Here is a 25,695-nt window from a genome sequence, read left to right as displayed (position 1 = left end):
TATCTCACTGAATTCCGAAAGTACGGAATAGGAAAGTGGAATTTTAAAATTAAACAAGACTTACCTGTAAGGTGAAGTTTTATATAAATTCCACTGACCTATGGAGTACTGAGGGATTGACGCACCATAGGTCAGTGGAATTTATATCAAACTTCACCTTACAGGTGAGTCTCGTTTAATTTTAAAATTCCACTGTGAAACATCATGTGTATCTGCAAGGGGGATGTGTCGGCAAATTCTTTCCTATTCTTCAGACTTTAAAAGGTTTTACTTTACTATGAATGTGCAGATAGACCTTCAGGGCACTGAAAAGCTTTTCAATAGACCCTGCAAACCTGAGGCTCCCTGTGTTATACAGATAAGACCAAAGTGTAAATTCTTCCCCACACTCAACACTTTTAAAAAGCTTGACCTTACTGTCACAAATGTGTTCTTTCATGCCATTTAAGTTCACAAAAGATCCCACACATTTCTTGGACATATATAGTTTGACTCCACTGTGATTCCTCAGATGGGCTTACACGTAATTGTTCCATCACATTGCTAAGGCTTGATTCCACAGTGAATTCTAAAATGGACTTTGAGGGTACCTGTGTGATTCCACAGGCATTTAGAAGTACAGGACCAATCTCATGGATAACAAATTCTTGAATTTATTTCTCATGACATTTTGGGGCTTGTTCTAGCCCCATCATCAGGTTGATGTCGTGAGAAATAAATTCAAGAAGTTGTTATCCTTAAGATTTGTCCTGTATTGGAGGGTATTTCACTGTGTAAACTTTCTCTCATGCTCACCAGACTGATACGGCTTGACTCTATGGTGTGTTAACATGTGCGTCCTCATGTTATTTGACTGTGTGAATTGTTTCCCACATATTTCACACTGATAAGGCTTGATTCCACTGTGAACTCTCAAATGAGCTTTGAGGGCACCCGACCGTCTGAACTTTCTCTCACACTGCTCACACTCATAAGGCTTTATGCCACTATGTATCAACATGTGTCTCATCAGGTTCCAGAAAACTGTGAACTGTATTCCACATTTTTCACATTGAAAAGGCTTGATTCCACTGTGAGTTTTCAAATGCTCTTTGAGTGCACTTGCCCGTGTAAACTTTCTGTCACACTCCCCACACTGATGTGGCTTGACTCCCTTGTGTGTCCACATGTGCCTCCTCAGATAACTTGATTTTGAAAATTGTTTCTCACATTCAGTACACTGATACGACTTGATCCCCCTGTGATTCTTCTTGTGTTTGTTCAGGCTGCCTGCATCTGAAAATTCTTTTTCACATTCATCACGCTGACTCAATTGATCACATAGTTCTTTTAACTGTAGCTTGACTGCTGTGTGGATGCTCATGTGTTTCTCCAGGAGATGTGATAGTTTGAACTTCCTCCCACATTCAGTACACTCATAAGGCTTCACAACATTGTGAATCCTCAAATGACATTTCAGGGTGGATGACCTTGCAAATGATTTCCCACATGCAGTACACAGAAAAGGCTTGATTCCACTATGAGTCCTCATGTGTAGCTGCAGATCACTACGACGTTTATAATTTTTATCACAAAGATTGCACGCATAAGGCCTTACTGCACTGTGACTGTCCAGATGTGACTTCAGGTGACCAGATCGTTTAAATTCTTTCCCACATTCAGTACACTTGTAAAGCTTCACTCCACTGTAAGTCCTCAAATGAGTCTCCAGGGCTGAGAAGTGTCCAAATGTTTTCCCACACTCAGTAAATGCATAGCACTTTGTGGTAACTTCCGTCTCACTTGTTTTCAATAATGCTCTCTCAAAGGCATTGCCTTCAGCTGTGTCAGTATTAAGTTCTTTCTTGAGATCACCTATTTCCAGCAATACTCTCTCACTTCCAGTGTTTGCATATATATTAGTAACAGGTTCTTGTTTCAGGTCATCTATTTCCAGCAATCCTCTCTCACAGTCAGTGTTTGCATATATATTAGTAACAGGTTCTTGTTTCAGGTCATCTATTTCCAGCAATCCTCTCTCACAGTCAGTGTTTGCATATATATTAGTAACAGGTTCTTGTTTCAGGTCATCTATTTCCAGCAATCCTCTCTCACAGTCAGTGTTTGCATATATATTAGTAACAGGTTCTTGTGTCTGGTCATCTGTTTCAAGCAATGCTCTCTCACAGTCAGTGTTTGCATATATATTAGTAACAGGTTCTTGTGTCTGGTCATCTGTTTCAAGCAATGCTCTCTCACAGTCAGTGTTTGCATATATATTAGTAACAGGTTCTTGTTTCAGGTCACCTATTTCCAGTAACATCCTCTCACAGTCAGTGTTTGCATCTGTGTCAGAAACTGGTTCTTGTTTCAGGTCATCTACGTCCAGTAATACTCTATTACAGTCAGTGTTCACATCTGTATCAGAAACAGGTTCTTGTTTCAGGTCATCTACGTCCAGTAATACTCTATTACAGTCAGTGTTCACATCTGTATCAGAAACTGGTTCTTGTTTCAGGTTACCTGTTTCCAGCAATTCTCTCGGACAGACCATGGGTACAATAGTTTCAGTAACAGGTTCTTGTTTCAGGTCATCTCCTTCCTGTACTGCTCTGTTACAGTCCATCATTACATTTGTTTCAGAGACACAGCTAGTATTCTGTGGTTCGGAGTGTGTTTCCATCATTAACTTGTGGACGATGAGGTGTTCACTGAAAATGTAAAGAACTTGTTATTTTCCTTCATCATGTTAATGCATTTCTGAAAGATGTTTCAACAAGTGTTCCCAGAGAACAACAATGGCAGGAACCAAACAGAGTTTGATAATCTTACATACAGAAAGAAAACCTATACATACTGGAGCACAAAGGAAACACAACTCTGACTTTTAGTCATGGCTTTAAATAGAAGGCATTAACCCTGTTAATTTAATGAGACTTCTTTTTAATGACAATTGCAAATCTTTTGCTGTTCAGTATTCTATGATCAGGTGTGCTTTTGTCCTCAAGTCCATCTTGAAACAATCTGAATGAGACTCACTCCAAATACTTGCACTGTCTGAATATCTCTTATAATGAATGAAGTGAGGAACTTCAGTTCATTTTTATTCAGTATGCAAAATTTATGCTGGTCCTGAGGTCCCTGGCTAGTGAAACGTCATCAGGACCACTAAATGATAAGTTTGCAGAAGTCCTGGTGGCCAGTTAATTTTGCATGAACACTTAAGTGATTCTACAAATATTTGTTTACACCAGTGAAGTACAGACAGGACCACTAATTACTGTCCACTCACTGGTCCTGTGGTCTTGTGCGAAAATGTGAAACGTTTCTTTCCCTGTTTACTGGAGAAATGAAGACATGTAGAAGGAGAAAGTTGTATGTAGCAAAGAAATGCAATCAGCTGCTGATGGAAGACATCCTCGATATCTCCAAGGTATACGTTCCGAAAAGTCTCCACTATACCCTGGATGCATCTACGACTCAGTCCGATAAATTTATTACCTCCCTTGGCTGGCTTTTTATCCAATCAGGTGTCTACGCTGGGAATTTGAGCGAACCAATCACAACTCACTTTTGCTTTTTAAATTCTCTAACCGATTAAACTTGGCAAACAAACCATGCGTAGGTTCTCTGAAAGTATTAGATGGATTTCTTGCATATGTTTTAAAAAAGGTTTCGGACCTATAAAGTTGCATGTATGATTTCCCCAAATTGTGAGTCGCACGGCGAGCAAACCTTCACAGTTGCAACTGCTACCTTTGTTGACACTGGCAAATTCGGTTATAACGGCGACCACTCTGATTGGCTACTGTGAGAAAGCGTAGTCAGCAAAGGGAGGTGATAAAATTATCGGGCCGACCCGTAGATGCGTCCAGGGTATAGTGGAGACTTTTCGGAACGTAGACCCTGGAGATATCAAGGATGGATGGAAGATTGAGGTTCATACTTCCAAAATTTGCATAAACAATGAAGAATCATTATTATCAGTATCAATAATTCTTATAATTTTGTACAGACTGGCACCATATAGCTGGAATATTGCTTAGTGCGGTGCAAAACTAAACTCACTCACACTCTTAATCTTATAATGCTCCTTTTGATGCTTCATTGCCATCAGGACCTGTGAAGGTCCCAGGGTAGAATAGACCTGTGAAGGTCCAGGGTAGAATAGACCTGTGAAGGTCCCAGGGTAGAATAGACCTGTGAAGGTCCAGGGTAGAATAGACCTGTGACGGTTCTGGGGTAGGACAGACCTGTGAAGGTCCTGGGGTAGAATAGACCTGTGAAGGTCCCGGGTTAGAATAGACCTGTGAAGGTCCCGGGTTAGAATAGACCTGTGAAGGTCCAGGGTAGAATAGACCTGTGAAGGTCCCAGGGTAGAATAGACCTGTGAAGGTCCCAGGGTAGAATAGACCTGTGAAGGTCCCAGGGTAGAATAGACCTGTGAAGGTCCAGGGTAGAATAGACCTGTGACGGTTCTGGGGTAGGACAGACCTGTGAAGGTCCTGGAGTAGAATAGACCTGTGAAGGTCCCGGGTTAGAATAGACCTGTGAAGGTCCCGGGTTAGAATAGATCTGTGAAGGTCCCGGGGTAGAATAGACCTGTGAAGGTCCCGGGGTAGAATAGGCCTTCAGTACCCAGTGAAGGTCCCGAATTAGAATAGGCCTTCAGTAACCTGTGAAAGTCCCAGGGTAGAATAGGCCTTCAGTTACCCGTGAAGGTCCTGGGGAAGAATAGGCCTTCAGTAACCTGTGAAGGTCCCGGGGTAGAATAGGCCTTCAGTAACCCATGAAGGCCTGGGGTAGAATAGGCCTTCAGTAACCCATGAAGGCCTGGGATAGAATAGGCCTTCAGCAACCCATGCTTGCCATCAAAGGTGACTATGCTTGATGTAAGAGGTGACTAACAGGATTGGGTGGTCAGACTCGCTTGGTCGGATTTGTTTGACCCATGTCATCGGTTCCCAATTGCGCAGATCGATGCTCATGTTGTTGATCACTGGATTGTCTTGTCCAGACTCCTTTATTTACAGACCACCACCATATAGCTGGAATATTGCTGAGTGCAGCATAAAACTAAACTCACTCACTCACTCATTGCCATGAGTCTGCATTTCAAATGTTACCACAAAATCTTCACGGTCACTGTCCATATCTATGAGTGAGTGAGTGAGTGAGTGAGTTCAGTTTTACAATGCTTTCAGCAATATTCCAGCAATGCAATCACAACTCCTATTTGTCCCATTTTGGGGTGTTTTCTATAAAACTTTTAACAGTTCCAAAACCATCTCAATTACGATGCATAGTGAATAGGTTCACCAGTGTCCAACATCCTCAAAGAGCCCTGAGAGTAACAGCAAATGAACTTGCCAGTGAAAGTCTACATTACATTTAATTGCACACCCACCTGCTCTGACTGGGCTTGGTATCCCAGATGCCTCATCTTGAGGATAGTAAACCCAAGTACAAGTATTGCACTTTTGATTTGTGATTGTACACTTATGACTAGGTTTATTTGTTTTTTTCCATAATCAGCAATGTATATCATATCTCATGAATAAGTGATGACTGTGTTTTATTTATGTTTATTTTGTTGGATGCATCTAAGTTTAAAATCAAAGTCTGAGTACTTACCTTGGATCAACATTTTCATGTAAACTGTAGCTGTGATCATTATGAGTTGTCGAAGAAGCGATCATCAGCTTCTTCTTATTTTTGCCTCTCTTTGGTTTTCGCCCAATCTTCTTTCGAACTTTCCGTGGCATCTGTAAGCAGAAAAGGACTTGTATATTTTTCATGTTGTCCATGTATATGGCGGTGGTCTGTAAATAATAGAGCCTGGACAATCCAGTGATCAACAACATGAGCATCAACCTGTGGAATGGGTCATGTTTTTTTCATGCAATATGAACCCGTCCAGAGGTAGAATAGGCCTTCAGCAACCCATGCTTCCATAAAAGGCAACAATGCTTGTCGTAAGAGGCGACTAATGGGATCGGGTGGTCAGACTCGCTGACTTGGTTGATGCATGTCATCGGTTCCCAACTGCGCAGATTGATGCTCATGTTGTTGATCACTGGATTGTCTGGTCCAGACTCGCTTATTTACAGACCTCCGCCATATAGCTGGAATATTGCTGAGTGTGGCGTAAAACTAAACTCACTCACTCATTCATGCAATATGTAGCAAACAGAAAACTCACAACATAATAAACACTTGATAGAAACGTAGGTTCAGGTGTATAAACTAGGAATATCATGCTACTACGATACATCAATACTTTTTCGAAGATGATACAATTATCGAAAAAGACACAAAACCTGTATCAATATTTTGTTTGAATGTATCAATATTAAATATGTTTAAGCATCATTTACATTCTGTAAATATGCCATGTTTTTTATAGGCATGAGAGTCATAAATGATTATTTTTCATGCACAAAGATGGGAAATTAGAACTTCTTAATCTCTGAGGATCAAAAATATCAATCTTTTCATGGATAGTTATAAAATATAAAATATTAATGTGCAAAATATCAGCAAATTTACCCCATAATGCTGCAAAATTAGGTATCGAGATACATATCGACTTGTTACATGGGTATTGTGATACGAATCGATTCATAAAAAGTGTACTTGTTATCCTTGTGACCAGCATTCGAGATAACTGCTGGCCTGGAGGCCGAGTGCTGGTTGTTATTGTATCGGGCCAGCAGTTTTGAATGTGTGCAGGCCCTTATGGCAAATTATTGGTCAATTATTTTTCAACTTGAATGTTTCCCCTTTTTACTTAATGTTCAGGAATCATCCTCGATCCATCATGCTACAATATCTTATGCTTTGGCATAGGAATGTCAACACCAGTCTAGCAAATAAAAATGCCATAGGCTTCACTTGATTTTGGAAAAACAGTGTGAAATTGTGTACAATGTAGTCTATTTATTTTGCTCTTATTGGGACTTTAATCAAATGGGCCTGCAGATTTCATTCAAGGCCTGTAGATTTTAAAGCCTGCAGATAGCAGCAGGCCCTGGAGGCCAGCTGGTAAATTAAAGTATTGAATTTGAAAACACTACTTGTGACATCCAAAGAATCCCAGGACATCTGAGAAATGTAACAGCTATATTATGAGCAGATATAAAATGAAGTCTAAGTTTATTTGCAGTTTAAAACCATAAGTGGAAATTATCTTAGTAGTCCACGGACAAGTAAGATACCATTATTTAATTTGAAAAGCAGAATTCTGTACTGAGCAAAACAAGATCAGAGGGTACTGCATCTCATTGCAGGATTTTCCATCTATAAACAAAAGTGTGAAACAGCAAAAGGGGAAGAAGGTGGCAATAAGCAAGTTAGTAGAGAGCTTATGTTCCAAGAAGAAGTCAAGATCTCTTCATGGTTCCCTCTAGTACATAAACATGTCTTCAGACACTGCTTTGCTGTGACTTTCTGTTCAACGTTACTATTTAAAACTTCAGTCACAAAATTTATCCAGTATAATATCATGATATGAGTAACATCATAGTGAGTGAGTGAGTGAGTTTAGTTTTACGTCACACTCAGCAATATTCCAGCTATATGACGGCGATCTGTAAACAATCAAGTCTGGACCAGACAATCCAGTGATCAACATGAGCATCGATCTGCGCAATGGGGAACCGATGACATGTGTCAACCAAGTCAGCTAGTCTGACCACTCGATCCCATTAGTCGCCTCTTACGACAAGCATAGTCACCTTTTATGGCAAGCATGGGTTGCTGAAGGCCTATTCTACACCGGGACCTTCACGGGTCTGTGACATCAGTTCATAGGTGAGTACATACATCCATTTGCCCTTAGTCTTCAATAATTGATGTCCTGTTTTGGTTGCGGCAAGTATGGCAATGTGATCTCCAGCAACTTTGACTGCATCGTCCACTACATCACAACAAGGAAGGCAGATCCAGATGTCTTTTCTGGGATGTCATGGGATACCAACTAAGTGCCAACCCCTATCAGCACACCACCTCAGCACCAAGCTTGATGTATGGATTACGCTATGAGTCAGTGGCCTGGAATGCGTATGTGTCTTGCCAGAGATTGCAACACGGGTCTCAGCAGGTGAAGGAGACAGGACTTCATGAACACCCGGACTACCCAACCTCTGAGCCAGCCTTGGTGGTATTGTGTCCTGCGGATGCCACCCAACAATCATCCTGGAGATCAAGTGTCTGTTTTAATCCAGAAACATCAGTGTCAGGGAGGCAGTACGAACTAGGAAGCTGACATACCTGAAGCTGTTCCCTGACTTTTCTCTGAAGTTGAAGCAGGACACTGATTACTACCATCAGGAGCAGAGTGCCATGGCTGTGGTGGGGATCAACAAATGTTACTTTGTTGTGCACACAAAGAAATCAGTGGAAATTCTCAGTGTCTTTTTTGATCCAGTACTTTGGGAGAGAACTCTTAAAGGTCACATGCAACATAAAACACAACTTTGCAGATTCTGATACCTTTCGGTATGCACTTACTGAAACAAATCATAAAAAATGCCAATTCAACCTATAAAGTTGAAAAAAAAACGTGATGAAAAAAAAGCCCGCGAAATCCGAGTTCAAACGTTTCACTAAATTCCCCCCAGCGCTGGGGGGAAAACTGGTTTCAATAGCTGTGCTGCGCTGCGTCCATAACGCATGCACAGTGAATAGGTTCCCGGAGCTTGAAACAGTATGCATGCCCAGCATCTGAGGTCGTGAGCAGTTGTGTACACAAACAAGTACATAATCTACTTGTTACGTAAAAAACCTTGCTGATTGTGGTAAGCAGTCTCTGTCACAGAGAAAGCTAAATGTCTGGTTTATTCACACCTATATGTCTGCCTGCCTGTCTGCTAAAGACAGCATGCAATACACAGCTTCAATCATTGACCACGTGCAATTTGAACTTAACACCTATCAGACTATACGACATAAAGAAAATAAGATGATTTATGACTCGTGCACCCGAGTCCCGTGTCTGCCACATTATGTAACTAGGCACATGTGATACACATGACATGTTTTTATGTCTGTGGGTTGCAAACAAACTACATTCATTTTTTTCGGATGACTGGATCTGACGGAAACTGGTGCAAACTCTTGTCAGTTTCAAGTCCTGATTTGTACTTGGATGAACGACAGTTTCCAGTTCACCATCTCTGCTGAGATAATTTTTGATTGGACCGAACGAAAATTCAGAGAACATATATTTTCCAAACCCAACATCTCTATATACATTCTTCATGGATAATGACTTCTTTTAGTGTATATGATTTTGTTTGACAACAGTATATGAATCCATACTGAAACGACGCATCAAGTACACAAAAAGAAGTTGTTATCCATAAAGAATCTTACTTTCTTGTGACTGGCTATACTTCTAACATGCCCATCAAACAGATCATCTTTCTGTACACACAATGAACCCTCAGCATATCAGCAAATGAAACAGCCAATCGGAAGCCGTCGTTACACTTGAGTGCATATCCACCCGCTATAACTGGGTTCGGTCTCCCGAGGGCTTCGTTTCAGGGGAAGTAAGCCCAAGTACAAAATATTGCACTTTTGAATCGCGATTGTACGCTTATAATTTTGTTTATTTGTTTTTTTAAAAACAGCAATGTATATTATATGTCATGAATAAGTGATAAATGTGTTTTAATTATGTTTGATTTTTTGGTTGCATGTGACCTTTAACGATCCAAAAACATTCTTTGAAGAGTATGTTGTGCTTGAAATTGTGACTGGTCAAATTCAGGAACTCTTTACCCCGCCCAAGACCACCCAGACCAGCAGTGTGAGCATGAGCCTGATGAATCCTTGCAATCTGTTTATGCGAAACAAAATGTGTCCTTCACATGCACCTTTCAGTTCTCTGAGGATCAAATCGCTGCTCTATTCTAGCAATCTAAATTTCAGGGATCCTTAGCAAAGATCAAGTTGTATTTATCTCTCTGAGTGGTTACTGATGTTAATAATCTTCGCTGTTTTCTCCAAACTTTGTCACTTCTTATATGTTGCATTCATATGGAACCTATATTGCTGTATGTGACAGCTGTGCCATATTATAAATATGTGTCCTTTATATATGTTGAATGTACATTTACATGTGGTGACATACAATAGTGTCTGTAAAATATAGAGGAAAAGATAATTTGCTTAAAAATCAGACTTATTACTCACTCAGTTGTATATGTTTGTGGTTCCACGTGAATCATACTTAGCCATATTTACATATGAAGTCAGAAAAGAGTTAATTCATGCAGTGTATATGTAAATTTCCGGATAAAAAATGACCTGACCATTGCAATACTTGTACATATTTTACAGAACCTATATTTTGTCATGGTAAATGATTTCATGAACATGAAATGTTCAATTAATTTACAAATTGAAGAATATTTACAATGCCATCGAGCTCAAATGGTTCAAGAATCAGTATGGTCTTAATCATTGTTAAATAGCTATGACTGCAAAATAACGTAATGCTTGTCAATCAGGTTAAATGGTGTTGGTCTGTCAATCTCATAAGGAACTGACTGACAACCGAACAGGCAGTTGGCAAGGGGATTATTTACACAAATTATGCATGATCAGATTGGCGATATGTCATATATTCCACACCTCAAATACATGTTAAATTTTTTTTTTAAATTATGAAATTATCACTATTACTTGCAAACACCTCTTAACTAAATGTATATTTCCCTACTAAAAATTAAATAAATATGTGAAAGAAGCATTTATCGATAGAATGTAGTCTTTCTTTGCTCTGTACTGTCCATTTGAGTCAAAATCTCCCCAAGATGAATGAATCGTTCGATCATTAGGACTATCCTCACATGACAAATTTGCCAATGTCTACCACTTACTTGGCTGTTACCTGAGCTGTTGCTACACCCATGTCACAAATCTTGCAGCATCAATCGAAAATAATGATGATGTGTCAAACAACTTTTATATTTTGTTGACAAGAATTACAGCAAAATTCTGCTAAGTTGTTGTGTTTTTCCTATTTACTTTGGTGTTAGTTTGAGTCATAGACGATTATTTGTTTTTGAGTTAGAGTGTGATTCATTGGGGAGATCTTGACTCAAATGAATGGTACCAAGAATGGAAGCCAGAGAACAACAACATGCCAACTTGAAACTTTACTACAAATCTACTGTGCTAATAATGACACTAAAAATAATTATTTGACTTGAAATGAAGTGACAGAATTGAGAATTGGTGCATGACTCACCTTCTACATGAAGGTTTTCAGTTCTCACAGCACTTAGCGAATGTAATCACCCCAATCGAAAAATATACCGCCGCTGTATTGGCTAAACTGGTCACGTAACGAGTCGAGGTTTACCCTTAGGGGCTTTTGTGAGGAGAGACCACTCCCAGTCTTCTATTTCTCCCTGAAGGAACGTATCATTCAAGTGGCACTTGATGGCAAGCCACAGGTGTTCGTTCAATCCGGCGGTTGGGATCCCAACTTGGGAATGTTACTCTCGGTGACAGAGTAGGCTCTGAACCAAGACCGATGCATGCTTATCAGAATCAGATATGGTTTCATCGGGGAAATCTTTTATCAGAATATTGGCGATAGATTTAACCGAGAAATAAACTAGATGTCAAATTTTCCCCCAGAACTGTGCCGCTTACAAACAGTAGTGACTTCTCGTGAGCTTACTTATTCAACTGATTGCATACTCACACTTAAGTTGCAAGCCAAGAATCTCGTACCTTGCGTTTCCCGTCAACAAACGACGCATTAAGCTGGTTCCCGGCTCCCTCTGCGCGCGCCACCCTGCGATATGCGAGACGGGACCCAGCTTACGTTAAGGATGTTCGCTGGTCACGTTTTGAACTTCTGCGCAGCTCAAACTGTCATATTCGGGTGATATTAACGACAACTATAATAAATAATTTTCACTAAAATGTTATCCCGACTGAGTATTTCCTTGTAATTATGGACGTTTAATACCCCTCGAAATATAATAATCACTCATCTAACGCTTATTTTACGACTGCCGCAAAGCAAATGTTTCTGTTCCGGTAGCGTTGTTTGTAAACAATGGCACGATTGAAACACGGCTTCAAATCCAAGAAGCAAAAGCATCGCCTTGAACAAATATCCAAGCGTCAGAAAGACAGGTGGAGTGCGAGAGAAACATTTTCATCCGTGAAAGTAGATCACGACTATTGTGTACTTTGAAACCTGACATTAATTTCTGTCACACGGAGGAAACCGTGCGTTGTCACAGTTTTGATTTATGGAGAGAGGGGAGGCGTGTCGTGGAGTTGGGTGTACTCGCTGATGGTCTGTCAGCCTGCAAAATGTGTACATTACCCCTTGTCCTGAACAACTGCGTAGAAATAACATCGCAGGGATTGGGTTCAACACTGAAGATAATTTGCTCTGCGTGTCAGGCTTCAAACCTCATCAGCACCGGGAAGAAACAGAACCGGGTTTTCGACATGAACAAGAAACTTGCTGCAGGTATGACCTATGACCTACAATGACGTTAATGAAAAATACTATTGTGAAATTGCTATAAATGTTTTTATATCACGATTTCTGATTACTGTTTATAAAAAAGAGTGTTCAAATATAAACCAAAATGTCAAAACATGGTCAGACGGCATCAATATTTAGAACAGCTGATCCCAACAATTTTACTCATAATGATAAATTTATTTTCTGACAAATGGAAATTTGAAACTTAATCCACTAAAGATCATTACCATGTTAAAATATCACACATGACACGGATGCAGTGAACCTGATACGATTTTTTTGTGTTTACATAATGATGATCAATTAACTTTGATGAAATATTTTATGATTAAAATTTAAGAGCCTACCAACAAACACTGGAGTGGTTCAGTGTATATTTTCCACTTATATATTGGAGTATACCCCTCAGATAATATATTTTTCCTCTCTCTTTCACCTTACATTACATTACATCTGTCCTTTTCAGCCATGTTGCATACAGGCCTAGGGGAGTCTGATATCAACAATTTGCTTGCAGCCCTAAACATACCAACTGTCAGTCACTTTATGCTAGATCAAAGGCAGAAAGAGACAGGGGCTGTGATGGAAATTGTTGCTAAGGAATCCATGAAAGATTTTGTCAAAGAAAAAATCATCTTCAGGTTCTTATTCTTTCACATTTATGATTAACGTTTTAGTCATGAAATAAGTATGTTTTAAGTACCACACTGAGTATTTCCTCCTCAAATTGTTCAGTAAATGAGTGCTATACTGTTGAGATTGTAGTACAATATACACAAATTTCATTGAGACTTGCAGTGTGCAAGTAAATATTGAGTATGCAAAATTTCAGTGTACGAATGGGGGTGGGGTGATGAAAGTGCACATCTATTTCACAGAATTTAGTAATAATTGGGAAGCATTTTATGAAACTGTGACATCATGACATTGTGTTTTCCTTTCTTCAGTTCTCCTGGCAGCAGAAGAATCTCTGTGAGTGTAGATGCAGGATGGCAGAAGCGGGGCAGTGGAAAATGCTATGACAGCCTGTCTGGTAATTCATTGTGTGAACTTATAGTCCCTTGTTTATACTTATACGTAATAGAAGATGATTAGTTACATCTTTCTGAATAATGACATGAATATATCAATATATTTTTCTTGAAAATGATAAGCGGTGCCTTCTCTGGAATCATTGCAGATTTTGTTGAAAGAGGTTTTGAGGTCTGGGTATTGATGTGTTTTCAGTTAGTAAGAGTTGAGTACTTCCAAAGTTAACAGCATAATTAAAGATAAGTAACCTTTCCCACATTATCCTTTATGGTTTTGATTTATTACACTCTTAATTACATAAGTGATACCTCCTTGTTCTACTTTCGCCTTCATAACAGTATGTTGACTATCACAAGAAATGTTAAAGTGCTATTGTTGCTTTTGTGTTTTTCTCAGATAGTACCAAGACACTAGAGATCAAATTGTTTCAATAAATATAACATGTTCAACCAGAAAAGTGGAATAAATAAACATTTGTCTGTTTCAGGACACTGCTCAATGATCGGTAACAAAACTGGCAAAGTTCTCGGATATTCCATCCGCTCAAAGAGTTGTCGAATGTGTTATGAAGCATTTAAAGCCAATAGGACACCCACAGAGCATGACTGCAAAAAGAACTGGGATGGCTCAAGTAAAGGTATGGAACCTGACATGGTATCTGAGATGGTAGTTAAAGCTAAGGAAGAGGATGTACATGTGACCTCAATCATTGGAGGTGATGATGCTACAAGCATAACCAGATTAAGGGCAAATATAGACAAGGACATTGTTAAACAGTCTGACAAGAATCATGTGAGGAAAGGGTTAGGTAACAAATTTTATCAGCTGCAGAAAAAACACAAGACACTGAGCACTAAAGTAATCAAGTATCTACAAAAATGTTTCAACTACATGATCAGTCAAAACAGAGGAAACCAAGATGGAATAAGCAGAGGATTAACTGCACTATCATGTCATCCATTTGGTGATCACAGTAAGTGTGATGACACTTGGTGCAGATTTTTGAAGTCGTCAAGCTCAAACTACAAGTCTCTCCCTTATGGTAAAGCTCTGTCAGATTTGAGTTTAAAAGCCGACCTAAAAGCTATGTTTGACAACTATGCTATACATAAAGTGAGACTTGCTAGTCTTGGAAGCACACAAGCCAATGAAAGTTTTAACAAGACCGTGTCTAGCAAGGCACCAAAATCTAGACATTACTCTGGCTCCTCAAGTCTTCACTTCAGGGTCGCTGCTTCCGTTGCACAAAAGAATGTGGGCCACAGCTACATTATGGCTGTAAGAAATATATGTTCTGTTTCATGGTTCAATTTCAGTTTAGTTGAAACCATTTAGATGTTGAATTTTAGATGTTGAATCTCGATTGTTCTTGTTCTACAGTTCCATCTCGGTTTTGTTAAAATTGAAAAGTTGAATTTGAAATATATCCTGTACTACAGTTCCAGTTCTGTTGATTTGATATTCATAGGAAGGGGGTTGCGATTATACCTGTAAGAAGTAGAGCTGATTGCATTTGAATTGAAAAGTTGTTAACAACATACTGCTAATTCCTTAATGGTTACATCGATGATGAGTTCCATCTTAAGTTACTTTCAGAACAAGTGTATATAGATGACATCTTCTTTAATACTAGAACACAATGTTTCAATACAGGCTCTTTTAAGTTGTATTGTTTTCAAGTTTCCACTTGTTCTATTTGACTTCCAACTTCTAAATATGCCACACAAACAAGTTAAATTACTTTGTTCTGTTTTATGCTACTTTATCCTGGTCTCAGATATGCATTAGTACATATGAAAAATCGCTATTATTCCTAAGTGCGCTGAAAAGAATATGTACGTTGATCAGCTGTATGATATGTAGCACTGTAAGTGCCTTGAAATTATAAAGAAAGGTTCCTGTCCATTTATTCATATATGATAACCCTCATCTTCAGGTTAACTGTACTCTTGGACTGGGACCTATACCAGACGGCATTTCACACTGAAAGATCTTCAGCATCGCAAGCGAAAAGCTATTGCATCAACTATTAAAGCTAAACAGCGAAGATTACATCTCAAGGCTATGAGGTATAATAGCTTTTTCAACTTTGTATACTTGTAGATGATTATACATATTATATTCTTCCATTGTACAGAAGGATACAAGCACTTTGCTATCTCACTCTCATGCCCCTAATGAGAAACGGAGTCCACAAATTTATAACTAACCTGCTCCATGAACTATTGACAAAGATAATAGTTGTTGATAAATTTGTTTCAGAAGTCAGAAACGGATAGTTCGAGAGGTCAGAGAAGGTACGACATACTATCCCATGGTTGATATGTCTGGGGACACTGACGACCTTGTCGATATTCCCCCACCACTTCCTGTACCTGTCCAGAAACATCTTGAGCTCAGCAACACCACAGAGATATTCTTTGATCTTGAAGCTACTGGCTTAGGTATGTAAAACAATAGTGAAATACAAATAGAGATTTAATATCCAGCATTACTCTTTAATGTCCCAAAATACACCTATGCAATGACATCTCTGTCACACCAAGTCATTTTTCTTTTTATTACCAATAAGTGACCTGCAACATTATAGTGCTGATAGAAAATTACCAGTATTTTCTATATAAATGTCTCCTTATGTCTTGCTTTATTATCTTACAGCGAGAACATCTCATGTGACACAGATAGCTGCAGTTCGGGGTGAAGAGCAATTCAACCAATACATTTTACCCAAGGTACAGATCACTCCAGTAGCTGCAGAGGTCACAGGCATACATGTAGAGGGGACAAGGATGTTTCACCATGGCAAAGAAGTTTATCCTGTACCTTTAAAGACAGCTGTTGGAAACCTGATTTCCTTTCTTAGCAAAAGTGAAGGCAATGTTTTGATTGGGCACAATATTAAGTTATATGATTGTCCATTATTTTTTAATGCTTTACTTGCCAGTGATTATGCACTACAATTTTCAAAACATGTGCATGGTTTTCTAGATACACTTCAGCTGTTCAAGTTGTCAAATCCTGGACTTAAATCATACTCTCAGGCTGCGTTGTTTAAAAATATTGTGGGAAGTGATTATGTTGCACATGATGCCTTGACAGATGCCTTGGCACTGCAAACGTTGTATTCAGCTTGTCATGCTTCTCTTGAAGCAAAGATCCTGTCTACTTTTTGTCTGAAGTACTGTACAGACTCCTTGACTCGATCTAAAGCTATTCAAGCTAATCTTCCAAGCCTTCAGCACCTAGTGTGTGAAAAGGTTTTGTCGGAAAACATGGCCAGAAAGATAGCATCTAGTGGCCTTTGCTTTGACCACTTGAAAGTGGTGTACAAGAGACAGGGATATGTTGGATTATCTAATGTGTTATCTGAGAAGTACCATAACAAATGCAGAGTAACAAGCTCTCAGAAGATTGTACAGTCTCTTTCTCACTACTTTTGCAAAGGTACAATTTGAGCAAAGTTAGTTGTTGCAAGCTCACTTGTATTCTTTAGTTCAGTGCCTTACACTGTCAACGTACATTATCAAAAGGAAATTTTTATCCCCTGTCATGTTTTCATCGTTGTTTAATCTTTAGATTGTCTTAATGTTTTTCAAGCATTTTGAATACAATGTGGTTAATTTCGAAAAGGTACTCAAATAAATACCCATACTGTTTTTCCTAAAGGAGCCATCAATGATGTCACTATTCCTATATACTATTTGAACTGCAGTACCATTTGTTTGAGGGTGATATGCAGACTTCACTTGTGCAACAAGTTCATGTGGAAACAACAAATTGAAATGTGTTAGAAACCAACAACTAGAGTCTTTTCAAACTAGCTACCTAGGTTCATGATTGAATGACCCCAGTCAGGTTTCACCCATTCCAGATTACAAGTGGTCTTTGACGTTTTATTCAAGTCAAGGAGATATAGAGGATATGCAATTGCTTATTATATGCTTTGTTGATGGAACATGAGGTATGATAAATCCACAATTGGTCCACTTAACCAATTTCTGATTGTCACTTAGCAACATCAGATAATGTCGCATTGATTATAATATCATTATTCAGATTACATCATCCTTTTTTGTCATATGTTCAGTGTTATGACAAAAGTGATATCTCACATGATCATCATACAAAACTGTGTTCCACACAAGATATCGCTTGTGAGAGATCAGATATCTCCTAGGAGACAGTAGATTTTGTACAATGCCCTGACAATGCCATGACAATGCCAATGTTGATGACCTCACAATGCTATGACATTTTTCACTGCTCTGCTATGATCTAATCTAATCATATATTCGTTGATAAAGGTAAAAAGGCAAGCCTTGTATATTTGCTACTTTATCTACTCGTGTTGATATACAATGTATTTGATATCAGTAACACTAGGGTGAGAATCTCTTTGTAGTGGTTAGCATTTTCCTTAGTCTTTAACTGTTCAAATCTCAAGAATAGTCCGCTGGATTCATTTCCAAACTTGACGCCAAACTCCATCTAGAGAATGTGCAGGGTCAAGTTGATTTTGATGACCTTGACATTTTTCAAAATGACAGTGACACTTTGAAGATTTCAACAAACCTTCACTATCATTCCTCTTTAATTTTGAATTAATGACCTGATTATTCCATTTGGCTTGAATTTACGAATTATCATGTTTTTAGCTGATGTTATTGTTTATTGTAAAGTATATGTTTGGCTTCAATACAACCTCAATATTTTGTGATATCCACAAAATCTCAGGTTTTTATGTAACGATGTGAAAATCATGTTGAAATATCTGATTAGCTTTTCTTACTTATTTCATATCTTTTTACCTTCATGAATTGTGATATGGCTCCTGATTACTCAATTATGTTGATATTTATTTACCTGGACTTATTTATATAATTTCCTTCATTTACAATATAGAGAACTGTTACATCAAGTGATTGTGATGATAAAATTTTATATCCAAAATGTTATGTATGACTCAAAATCAAATGTACATCTATGTAAGATATGAAATAAAAAAGAAACAACAACAATGATAAGCATGTAAGATATTGCAATGGTCAGATTGTGTTTGTGTTTTGTTATTTCAAATTAATATAATTAAATTATCAACATAGTCAAGAACGATACAACCATTTCAGTCAATGGTGAATAATGCCCAGTGTGTCAAATTTCTTAACTCTTCACATTTTTTGTTTCAAATATTATTTCAGTGAGGTAAAATGTTAACATGAATGTACTTAAACTAAGATATTTTAATTGACAATGAAGTGACATATTCAATTATTAGAAGAAAAGCTATTTAAGCATTATATATCCTCCATTTTATCATACAATGTACATAGAAATGGTGCATATGTATGTAATATGATGTTACACATTGTGTCATTGCGGAAAAATACCCACAGTGACCTGTATTGTTTTATAGTTTTTTTTGTAGCAAAACATGTTGTTATTAACATATCTCAATTTAGAAAAAGGTTAAATACTAGAATTTATGAAAATGATGGATTATGTAAAAAGTTTGCTGATTTTCCTATTGACTCCCATGTTAAAAGTCATGGCTGACCAAGGAATCTTTGAGAGTCCATATCTCAAGAAAATCCACAGTGACCCCTGCTTTTCTGGGCTGTTTTCGCAAAGACAAATGTAATACATGAAAAATATACCAGTTACAAAAAAAGTTAAATATTATTTATATTACCAGCGAACATCCTTAACCACACATATACCAAACGGCAAGTGCGGAGGTACTAAAAACGGACACAGTGTGAAGAGAATGGCGACACACATACGAGTGTAAAATGTGATCAGGGAAATGCATTTTTGAACTTCATTCAAAACCCACACATAAGTTTGTTTCGAGAAACTGGGGCGAAAAATGAGCGTATTCTTGCCCTCCAGTGGCTTCCGTCCTGAAGACATGCAAAGGCTAGTGAAATGTTTGTCTTTGAAAAAACAAACGTGGGAACATGTAAATTGCAAATCAAAATAAAGAACTACACCAACGTTATTTTTGTCAAAGGTATCGTTGCGTGTCCCTGATATCGATATTTAACTCAGACATAGCCGACAATTTGAGTTTGGTGGATAGAATACTTAACTTGTGTAGGTTTTATTGCTGAGTTGAAGTGCAGTTGAGTTAAAAATTCGCCTGGTTCAAATTGTCAAACTCAGATTTGAGTGAAAACTTCAAATTGTTCCGAGAAATATGGGCCTGGTGTCATAAATATTTCTTGGTGATTTACAATGTTGACGACATTCTACATACATTGTATAATATAATGAATAACCCTGCTACTTACATGACAGTGTGAAAGACGTGTATCACTAATAATATATTTCGTGCATAATAAGGTGGTATTGTTATTTGGGTAACTACGCTACTTGAACATTACTGAACATAATTATTTTGGATGGATAAGGTAACGCAACTGCAAAGCTGATTGTAGATGGTGATGGAAAGGGGCGCATGTTTTGCTTTTCAACGGGTGCATTTCATACAGGAGCGGGTAACACATATTCTTCGGCATTAAAGCATACGGTGTATTCACAAGCACGTGCATGTGACATACTGTAATACATGTATTTCAGACCCGAACAAGGTTTAGAAGTAAAACCAAACGATAGGCCTGACATTACCAGTATTCACACGAAGACGTGACATTATCCGCAGGTATTTGCTACTATAACTATTCCTACTAATGCTAGGTTACCTAATGTTTTATTCAGCCCTTCAGCTTAATAGGTAGATCAAATCTGACATAAAAAAATACAACTGAACTAAAACACACGATTCTGCTTTGCGGGATAGTGCTTGAAATAAACTCATTGTTAACGTTATCAAAACGTCTTTGTTGTCGGACCGTTTCCTGGAAAAACAGTCAGGTGTGCGAGTTGCACCTGTGAAATTTGGAATTTCAAAACATACACTAGTTGATTACCTGATTCTTCTACCAGCATGTGGCTTAGCGAAAAGTGCCAACAAAACAATGATCGTTTGTGGAACATCTTTTTAGTTCGGGTGTCCATCAGATCTGGTCTGTCGATTTCACGTGGCTGTGTAAAATTTAGTTTTCGTTGCATTTAGTAGATTTTGTGTTAGTGTGCAATTCATGGATCTCAAAAGCCATCAAACGGACTGTAGTTGCGAAATGAACTACCGGTGTCCGCCAGGGAAAGCCACATTCGAAAGGGTCCACGCAGTTGCCGTTAAAGCCACATTTCAAGCACAAACCACTGTGCCGCAAATCGCCGTGATAAACCACACTGAGTCAGGGAATAAACACCGTTTTTTCCAAATAAATGCCACCCATTGATCTCAGTAGATTCAGATTGTTGAAGTGACTTGTCCTTGTTAATACACAATGGGTGACATCTTTATTCTCATTGAAGTTTCTAGTTGACTCATGATAACATAGGTTCTGCGATAAAATGATACATGCTTATGGGTCATTCTATGGAAAAGGGCAGTTTCAGCTTTTGCTCTCAAGAAAGTTTTATTTGTATATTTTTAAAATTATGTCTTCATGCCTTTATTTTGGTTTGTATGATTGGTATATTGCATCAACAGAGAGGTGTGGACAAACATGTCCATCAAATCTATTGTGAAGTTTCAACTTTAAAAGCAAAGGTCATTACCGGAACGCAATACATGTTTTGTAAAATCTCGTCATAAATTATGTTTAAAAGCAGCTGTTATAGTGCAAATATTTCACACATAGAAACTATAATATTCAAAATGTATAAGAATTAACAAATATACCTATATTGCAGTGTTTCGTTCTTACAAACGAAGTAACCCACTCAGGTTGTAAAATACATGCCGCCAGACATAGACAAACTGTAGACAATAGATGACTGTTTACACTGGAGTTACCGGCTGCATGTCACTTCCTGATTGACAAGCTGACCACTTAATTATAATCCCACAAACAAGTCGGCGGTCAATCTGAAATGTTTCTGGTTAAATGAAACGGTAGCCTTTGTGTTTTTATTACCACCGTCCGGTTTCAGTCAGACATACATTAGGCAATTTACGAGAATAAATGCATCTGAATAAACCTTGGAACGCTAGCAACTCTGATGTCATGATTATCCTGAATTCATCTGTTTTATTTTAAGGCGAAAAATACCGTGAGGCAGCACGTGCTCACAGCTATGAAATCTGAAGAGTTAAGCGTCATATATGTTGCTGTCTATATGTATATTTTTGCAATGAAAGGACATTTTTCTAAATGTTTTTACCATAAATGTAAGCATAATAACTGAGGCAACAATAGCTCTTATCTCACACATTTATCAGAAAAAGGATAAAACGCTGCATTGGCCCTCCCCTATGTTATATGCTTCAAAGAAACAATTGGTTGTGTAATCATGATTAATTCGCAAAAGCCGTTTGAGTACCTGTGTGAACCACCAACCACTATGTGAGGCAGTTAGTCTGCCTTGTCTGCACTATTCTTCACGGACATTTCAACTGGATTTCAAGATTTTACATAGTGCATATTTCACATTATTTACTTTAACATGCATTAGCTTATAGCGCATTGCCGGGAGAGCCATACTCAACCATGTCCATTGTCGGTTGATTCCCGCTACCTTCTTAAATGCGGCTTTACCGGGCCATACCCAAACTATGCGGTTTATTCTCTTTTTGCCGGCACCTTAATCGGCTATAAGGAGTCGGTAGAGGCAGCACCCTCCGTGTTTATCTATAAAAGCCTGGGGATCGTCTCACACGAAAGCTCATCTGATGAACATAAAATTCCAGCCAACTACAGTATTCATGGACTTCGAGGAAGCCACCCAGAATGCTGCTCGGAGATTCTTTCAATGCCAGATAAAAGGGTGTATATTCCACTTCAGAAAAGCCGTATGGAAAAGTGCTCGACGCCTTGGGCATCAGACAGCATTCCATAACAACCCCAATGTGCGGCAATTTGTTCGGCGTGCAGCAGCTCTCCCCCTTCCCAGACTGTGTGACATTGATGACCTTTGGGTGAACGCATTAGAGAATGCTGATATGGACATTCCTGGTGTTTCATCTTTTGTTGACAATGTTACTGAGTTCTGGTTTGAGGGAGGAGAGCGGCTCACGTGGAACCATTTTGACACCGTCTGTCCAAGAAACACCAACCACGTCGACGGGTGGCTCTCGAAGCTCTGTAACATAGCTGCCACTCACCGAAATATGTTGAAGTTTATTAACATCATCAAATCTGAACAATGCCATACTGAAGTGACCATTCTGCAGCTAGAACCCGGCGGTTCCCTTCGGCCCAAAAGCAGAAAATATCGACAAATCGACGGGAGGTTCGACATCCGGAAAACATACTTTTTCTGGCACCATCTCACCACTTGTTTATGGTGACGCAGTGTCTCATCTGGTGGGATTGTAAATTGAAATGCGGCTAAATTATATTTGATATATATGTAAATTTACATGTGAATGATGGAGAGTTCATGAAATTTTCCGTGATATATTGCATTTTAAAATGTACTGTATAGTCTTTAAGTAAATTTTCTTTCTATATGTAAATTTAAATATGACTAATGCGATGATAAATTAAAATGTGACTTTGTAAACTTCAGTGTGGTATATTACTTTCTTCATTAAAGTATGGTGTAAAGTTTGAGATGAACCCTGCCTAATCTGTTTGTTTTAAGTATTAGTACGGTCCACTGCTTTTAATCCCATAAAAATACCTCCCGGCAAAAAGAGAACACGCCAACTACACACATAATATCTGTTATATAGCTGGCATTATCTTCTTGCTATGTCGGCGCTCCCGACTATACACAATATATCACAGACTGTTGCAAACCCCAGCTTTGCTACTTTCACTGTGTTGGATAATCCAGGATAATGAATCACCTGCGTGTCTGGTAAGCGATTAAGCCTTTGTTAGGAAATGTTAATAGTTTTTCTATTTGTTAGATGAAATAACTCTGAAATATGACTACTTTTTCACGAATTCTTTGCAGCAATTTATAAAACGTGGCTAACACATGGATCTTCAGAATACTCAGCATTTTCAAACTAAACATTTTTTTTCGTTCTTGTTTGCTGTGCTTTAAATTTCTCAATTTTCAGTATGTAATAGTGAGTGAGTGAGTTTAGTTGTACGCCGCACTCAGCAATATTCCCGCTATATGGCGGCGGTCTGTAAATAATCGAGTCTGGACTCCAGACAATCCGGTGATCAACAGCACGAACATCGATGTGCGCAATTGGGAACCGATAGCATGTGTCAACCAAGTCAGCGAGCCTGACCACCCGATCCCGTTGGTAGCGTCTTACGACAAGCTTAGTCGCCTTTTATGGCAAGCATGAGTTGCTGAAGGGTTATTCTACTCCGGGACCTTCACGGGTCTCAGTATGTAATAAGATTAGGAAGATAATTTGGCTTATGTTTTCTGTAAACTACATGTTTTGTCAGTTTAGTAGACTAAAGCTTAGTGTCTGAATATACATATAATTTTGATGGAAACAAACAACCCATTTTAACTGAAAAGGAGCCACAGGGAGATCAGAGATTCAGAACCTGAGGAAATCTAGACTTGATTTATTTAGAGCATTAGCACTGCAGGGAGGGCGAGACTGTAGGGAAAATAATGTGGTTCAGGGACTGTGAGATAGGCTATCAGTTTAGCAGTGCTTCACTCTCATTAAGGTAGTTAATACCAGATTTAGATTTTTCTGTCCACCACATTACAAATGCGTTTTTAGAAACATTGTTTCGTCAAGATGTGGTTTGGAAGATGACTTTATTCTATATGTGCACTGATCAACTATTTCAATGTAAACGCCAGAGGAGGTCTCAATAGCGTCATCACTGAAAGACATCAGAATAGCAACACCTCAGAAGCTATTTCCTTACTTGTAGATATAAGAATATGTTAGCTTTGTAAAATTGTATTGGTTCCAAAGAGGATTATCATATGAATTTACTGATGAAGGTACAATTGGCACATTGGGCATTATCTAGAGATCAGATATCTAACACCATGACAAACTTGCAAATCTGTATTCTTTTCAAAGGTCAAGGCCAGTGTTATTGGGGTCACAGATGTCTTAAGTAGTCAGTCACAAAACAGATTTTCAATTTGGCTTTAGAACTGGACAAGTGAAATTTACATACAGGACAAACTCGCCAAGACTTTGGCCGTTCATCTAGGTGTAGTTTCGGTCTGGGTAAATCCATTCATAGCTTTGCCACGAAAAAATGATGATTTGCCTGGAATTTCAAGACAGACCCTTGTCGTGTTGCCTAAACCATTTCTGTTTGAACTAAGGTTCGATGCCATGGCAACCATATGTGTGAAAATGTCATACCTGACAAATTATTCAGATAATTTGATGAAATACGAGTGCAGAGTAGTGTGCTACGGTGTCCAGTGTATGCTTAGCTAATTGTCTGCACCTTTCTACTTTGGTCTCATTGTTGACGACTTTACTTTAAATCCATTGCTTTCTCCATTATCACACGACCACCTCCGCGGTATAGTGGTTAGAGCGTCCACACTGAGCGGAAGGTCACGGGTCCGATCACCGGCGGCGTCATACCAAAAGACGTTAATATGGTTCTTGATGGTTTCCGCCTGGCGCTCGGCATTAATGGGACTGGTCGGCTCAGAGTCAGTACAGTGTGTCTGAGTAGGGTATTCATGCTTAACTGCGGCATGGTGTCTCAGTGAGCTAACGCCATAAAACCAGATTAAGTCTGCGCCAGTACAGTCACACCACCACGGGCATGTGCGTCGTCATCAAAACGAGATGATCTTAAGTACGACGATAAACCCAATTTCACCTCACGTCACCATTATCACACGAACAATGGTAATACCTGTCACTGACTTATTCATGAAAACTAAAGGACGCAAGAGGTAGCACGGGTATTTATAATGTGTGTGTGTGGCGCAAACTACCTTTTGTACACCCGAAACATATAGTCCGATGTTAAGTGAAGACAGGAATTCACAGATTGTTGGACCATGTCACCTATGCCTAATTCTGTTATGATGACAGTCATGTTTTGTCTGTCAGTGTGTGGCACTCTTCAGTTCCGGAGAAATGTTGTAAAAATGCAAAAATGCAAAAATAAATAAATAAATAAATAAATAAATAAATAAATAAATAAATAAATAAATAAATAAATAAATAAATAAAT

At 38.5% G+C, this 25,695-nt stretch overlaps 2 protein-coding genes across 2 annotated transcripts; one reads left to right on the top strand and one right to left on the bottom strand.

Moving 5' to 3' along the window:
• Positions 1-249: 249 nt before the first annotated feature.
• LOC137272847 (zinc finger protein 436-like) lies at positions 250-11,765 on the bottom strand. Its single transcript, XM_067805290.1, has 3 exons — positions 11,702-11,765; positions 5,614-5,744; positions 250-2,690 (listed from the first exon to the last, which is right to left on the bottom strand). The coding sequence occupies exons 2-3, from the start codon at positions 5,742-5,744 to the stop codon at positions 767-769; spliced, it is 2,055 nt and encodes a 684-aa protein (XP_067661391.1). The 5' UTR covers positions 11,702-11,765; the 3' UTR covers positions 250-766.
• A 271-nt stretch (positions 11,766-12,036) lies between these two features.
• On the top strand, positions 12,037-17,654 carry LOC137275984 (uncharacterized). Its single transcript, XM_067808201.1, has 7 exons — positions 12,037-12,487; positions 12,972-13,146; positions 13,414-13,538; positions 14,025-14,815; positions 15,482-15,606; positions 15,800-15,981; positions 16,196-17,654. Exons 1-7 carry the CDS (start codon positions 12,325-12,327, stop codon positions 16,990-16,992), a joined length of 2,358 nt encoding a protein of 785 aa, XP_067664302.1. The 5' UTR covers positions 12,037-12,324; the 3' UTR covers positions 16,993-17,654.
• Positions 17,655-25,695: the final 8,041 nt, after the last annotated feature.

This window comes from Haliotis asinina, chromosome 1, assembly GCF_037392515.1.
Source record: "Haliotis asinina isolate JCU_RB_2024 chromosome 1, JCU_Hal_asi_v2, whole genome shotgun sequence".
Taxonomy (NCBI): Eukaryota; Metazoa; Mollusca; class Gastropoda; order Lepetellida; family Haliotidae; genus Haliotis; species Haliotis asinina.
Note: the sequence above shows the minus strand (reverse complement) of the source record. Positions and strands in the feature narration are given on the sequence as shown.